This window comes from Loa loa (genome assembly GCF_000183805.2).
Source record: "Loa loa unplaced genomic scaffold supercont3.141, whole genome shotgun sequence".
NCBI classification, from domain to species: Eukaryota; Metazoa; Nematoda; class Chromadorea; order Rhabditida; family Onchocercidae; genus Loa; species Loa loa.
The window spans coordinates 143096-148395 of record NW_018108321.1 but is presented as its reverse complement, the minus strand read 5'-3'; the positions used below and the strand labels follow the sequence as shown (position 1 = coordinate 148395).

The 5300-nt window shown below is 28.3% G+C and overlaps 1 protein-coding gene across 1 annotated transcript; it reads left to right on the top strand.

Annotated features, from left to right (window-relative positions):
* Positions 1-632: 632 nt before the first annotated feature.
* LOAG_06539 (hypothetical protein) lies at positions 633-1389 on the top strand. The gene is made up of 3 exons (XM_003142075.2): positions 633-699; positions 961-1104; positions 1213-1389. Exons 1-3 carry the CDS (start codon positions 643-645, stop codon positions 1255-1257), a joined length of 246 nt encoding a protein of 81 aa, XP_003142123.2. The 5' UTR covers positions 633-642; the 3' UTR covers positions 1258-1389.
* The last annotated feature ends 3911 nt before the right edge of the window (positions 1390-5300 follow it).

The window sequence follows — 5300 nt, the reverse complement described above, 5'->3', positions numbered from 1 at the left end:
GTCGTCTTTAGGAGCCAGAAAATTTCTACTCCTTTAACACCAGAAATGATCCTTGGATTCAAATAAATAAGCCATGAACTTGGAGATTAGAAAGCTTACGAGAAACGGAAAAAGAACTATAAAAATATAAATGTAGAAAAAAGTAAGTATTTCTTTGAAATGCTTGCTTTTTCTTCACTCATATTTTCTGCGCCCCTAAAGGTTGTACGGAAAGTTTAAAATTTAATTTTTAGATGATGTATAATTTTATGTAGGGTTATTGTATCTGCAATTAATTCTTCATATCTGAAATTATCTTGATACTTGAGTCAAAATCAGTTGATTTATCAATCGCATAATCTTAATATTTAAATAGTATTGCTTTTATTGAAATTGACGTATAACTTGAAATTTTTTAAATAAATGGAGTTAATTATGGACAATATGCTCTGATTCGGATTATTAGAATAACTTTCAGAAACGCATGTATAATTCGATTTTATATTAAATTATTTTCAACATGTTTTGAATTATCAAACATTTTGCTTGAACATGAAGTTGAATTTGGGAAAGAAAAGCTCGATTCTTCTTCAATTTTAGTGTCGAGTATTAAATGATGACATATTGGCGTTTACCAAACTTCTCCATTTACAATGCGGTAAAATGATAGCTCCCGTAAAAGAAAGTTGGTCAATGGAAGATTTGAAAACACTTCCCCTTGTTGGTTGATTTTGCTTTAAATTTCATTCTTTCAGCGTTATCGAATTATATTCATGTCGCTTGCTGAATTTATTTAATTAGTTGTAAAGATGCGAGGTATCATTAGTATAAATTTTACATATATAAGTCAAGGTTTTAGATTATTAGATCCTACTGAAAGAAATAGGCGTCGATATTTGGATACTTATAAGCACTTCCTTTTTTTAAAATAAGCGCTTTCCTTTTTTTTAAAAAAATGCTTCCTTTTTTCTTGGTTTCCAGGTAGTCGACGAACTAAACAAAATCATTACAAATTTGAATGATTTACGAACGATGCGCAAATTGATCGCACCAACAAATTTACCCGATGAAAAGGATATCACAAAGTTGACACGTCAAGCTCAAAAACTTTGTCGAATTTTTGGAGTATTCAACTTATACTTCCTATCCTAATATATTAAACACCCATGCTTCTTTAAAATTTTTGTGCACAACAAGTAACAAAAGTATTAATTAAAGAAAAGACTTTTGTAGGTTGATAAAACCACAATAAAATCACCGATATCAATTATCAGCTAAACAGCATGCATCTATGGCTAATTCGAACTTCGTCCATCACATAATTACTGATAATCCGCATAAAGATATCTTAAATTTTGTCCACTAAAAACGTATTGTGGAAATTGTCAATAAACAATAAATAAAATTTTGGCTCTCCATTTGCTTGTTGAACTTAAGTATCAATTTTGGCACAAGTCATCGAACATCAAGGAACGCATCTACACAATTTTGATTGTATGTGCATGAAGAAACTTCAATAATATAAGCTGGAAGTATTGTCCTGCTAAGTTTGTGTCTTTGGCTTCCGCCTTTCCTTGTCTTAAAGCCCAACTTTTTTTCGATGGTTAATATTGCTAGAGTCTATGTGATTACTAATGTAACTTGCATATCAATAAAAATAATAAAGATTCCATTCATGCAAATCACAAACCCAATCTTATCAAGACATAAATAACACAAAAAATGATTTAGTGTCGGAAAAATTTACAGAAAAGGAATATTTTATGTATATATTTTCGGATTTATTATTCTCTCTTTTTTGTGAACAATCATGTTCATTATATGAAATTCTTTTCTGCAAGATTTTGCACCTTTTACATGTATTCATTAGTTATAATGATAAGAGGAAAGGAAATTTCGCTCTCTTTCGAGATTTTTCATCTCTCAACTTTGAAGTTTCCTTGGAAAATTTTCAGATGTATAATTGTTTTAATGTGATGAATTTGATCAGAAGATAGAAGAAAAAGTGAAAAGTTGCATTTTTAGACTTGCATTAGACTTTCATTTTTGTTTAAAATGTGTTTTATTGATGCAAGCATTGCTGTGCAGAAATATTGATAGTGTATAACGGGTTATGCAAATTTCTAAACAGATCCTCATTTCTTTGACTCCATAAGCTTGACCAATTCCTCAACTTTTTTCCATTGATTATCACTATCATCATTTCATTTATTAATGTGATTATTATTATTAATAAGCATTTAAGATGAAATAATACCTAGTGATAGTCCGATAAATCATCTCATCAGCATAACTTTCTTTCACCATTGTATTACTCTTTTACGATCATCATACATAGAATAGAACTCTTAACCTTTTTAACCTTTTTTTTTTCCTTCTATCCTTCAATTTTTTTTTTACCTTCTATTTAGTGCATGACATAAATTAGCATATCCGGATCTGTTATTTCCTTTATCAAAACATACATTAAATGTTAGCTAGACTTTATGGCGTCTCTTACCTGAAATGATAACATTTCAGGTAACCAATAGCTATACCATTAATAGCAGTATTTTGCTATTGTCCCTATTGAAATTCACCTGAAAAGGTGCTTCTTTTTTTCCCCACTAATTGCTACTATCCATTCTAATTGTAGCATATATCCTTTTGTGATAGTTATTTATTATTTGTACCATTCCATTTTCGTTCTCTCTCTCTCCCTCTCTCTCTCTCTATCACATTACGATACATTCCAATCTTATAGAAAAAGAACTGTTTGAATTACAGTAACAGCCCCAGAACTATATACTTTAATATCATTCAATCCATTTTTATTATCACTTTGTAGAGTATTTATCAATTTATTTATCAATCTGTTATCAATTGTTTAAAAGAAACCGTCAAATTTTTCCTATGAACGACGATGAAATTAAATGTCATTCTACCTGAAATATTTCATTCCTTTATCATTTTTTTTTCCGATGTTCTTTTATCTTTATAAATACGCTCATATGGGATATTCCGATTGAAGATGTGCGGGAAAAATGTTCAAGATTTCTTTCCTATTCTTGAATAGCTGATATCAGTTAATAACATGAAAAGAAGTTATATCATTATTTATAATAGCAAGGATAAAATTGATCCACATAATGGAAATTCAGAAATGATAATTACAATAAATTAAAAGGAATAGAATGATAACTAGAGCAAAAGGAATTTGTAAAAGAGAGAGAGAGAGAGAGAGAGAAGGTAGAGGTCGGATATGATCATTATCATCAATAAAAAATAATATAAAATAAACAGCATACTTATTCATCGTCCATTTGGAGGAGGGTAAGACAAAAAAAGGAAAAGAAAAGCGGGATGGAATAAAACTGGGTGCTAATAGGTCATTATTTGATTGAGTCTTTCCGTTACAGTCATATATTTCCTTTTTTTTTCTTTTTTTTTTTTCCTAGAATTTCCCTCAAAGCTATCATAAAAATTTGAGCATTCCTTTTCGCATTTTTCTCATCACTAAAGTAAATAATAATCAACAGCGGTAGCAATGACAACAGCAATGGCGGTAATGGCACACATCTGGCCCAGGAGATCCTTAATCTCCTCCTCCTCTTCCTCCATCTTTTTCCATTTCTTCTTCTTCTTACTATATAGCAAATATAATGTAAATGTGATGAATGAGAATTTATGCAATCATTTTTAGTTCTCACTATTTTTTCTCATCAAAATAAATATTTTGTATTATTATCATTATCGTTTATGTTATTGTTATTGTTGTTGTTGTCATTGTTGTTGTTGTTGTTGTTGTTGTTGTTGTCATTATTGTTGTTGTTGTTGTTGTTGTTGTTGTTGTTGTTGTTGTTGTTGTTGTCATTATTGTTGTTGGTGCTATTGTTATTGTTGTTGAAAGGATCCATTATCAGCTGTATGTCATTATTATTTCCAAGTTTTCGTTTTTCAATAATTATCTTTAATTTTTAAAAAAAACGTGCATTTTATTTTGCGGGAAAAAAAAACGATTTATAACTATCATAAATTTGTAACTATTGATAATCCTTTCCTAATCACAGGATATCTGCATAACTCACTGATTATAATCTACTTAATGATACACATCTGATCATTATTCAAGATGATATAAGCTTATGTGATTTGTTCAAAACAATTGATCAATTAATTTATTACATTAGATGGGCAAATTAATCAATGTTTTATCGAATTTTTTTGCTTCAAACTTAAAATCTTCAGATTTAAGTATTGAATATCGTAAATTTTTTAATAAATGGAAATGAAAGAATGAAATATCGATGATGATCGATCTATTCATTGTTATCAAATTACCAAACATCGATATTCTCATGAAACTTTATGAAAATCATATAGCATTCAGAATAAAAAAAGAAAGAAAGAAAGAAATTATGAAGATTTGAAGATAACTAAAGAAAAGCTTTCTTTTTTTCCTCAATGAATTCATGAAGATATTTAAATGAATACAGATACAAACGATTATATTCACATTCAATCATCATTTCTTAATGTCACTTGTTCGAGAAGATTTTATTATAGTAACGAAGAAAGAGCTTTCAAAAACTAATTCAACTGGTTATAAAAAAGTAATCGAGTTCAGGGGTTACAAAAAGTAGTCAAATTCAAAGGTTATCAAAAAATAACCAAGTCCAATGGTTATAGAAAAAGAGCCAAATGGTTATGAAAAATAAGTCCACTTAAATAAGTTTACTTTTCGAGAAAAAAGTTATTAAGATTGCCAAATATTTGTATCATTGATTAAAGATTATTGAAGGTATGATTTAACAGAATTTAAAATATTTTTTCCCTTAATATCTATACATATATTCAATAAAATTTCATTTATTTTTTCAAAAAAAAAATTGTGTTATATTATTTGAAAAGAAAATATGAACTAAAAGAAAAAAGAAAATAAAAAGGAATGAAAGAATTGATGCTTAATTCATTTCAAATTATTCATTTAATTTCGATCATCTAATAACAACAGAAATCCAAACTATGATAGGATGAGTGGAATTTCCGCTATTTGGTTGATGGAACACGTGTTCTTGCAAGGATCATTACATCTTATAGTTAATGTGTTTGTGTTTCTAATTGTATTATATAAATCATATCAACAGTATTCATTCTTCTTCATGACCCAACAGATAACATCATTTTTCCTTTTTGACATTTTTTAATTATTTTATTTGTGAATCAAAAAATTATGTAAATTTTAATGTTTGCACCTGCAAATGAAATCAATGATGTGCATCGTTTAGTTTCATTTTTGGATGTTAAGTCTGTTCAAGATAGGTTAATTTCCTGTTACAACT

Coding starts and splice junctions, on each gene's coding strand:
- LOAG_06539 (XM_003142075.2), top strand. CDS start 643: ATGATAGCTCCCGTAAAAGAAAGTTGGTCAATGGAAGATTTGAAAACA. Junction 700..960: donor ATTTGAAAACACTTCCCCTT/GTTGGTTGATTT, acceptor CTTGGTTTCCAG/GTAGTCGACGAACTAAACAA. Junction 1,105..1,212: donor AACTTTGTCGAATTTTTGGA/GTATTCAACTTA, acceptor AGACTTTTGTAG/GTTGATAAAACCACAATAAA.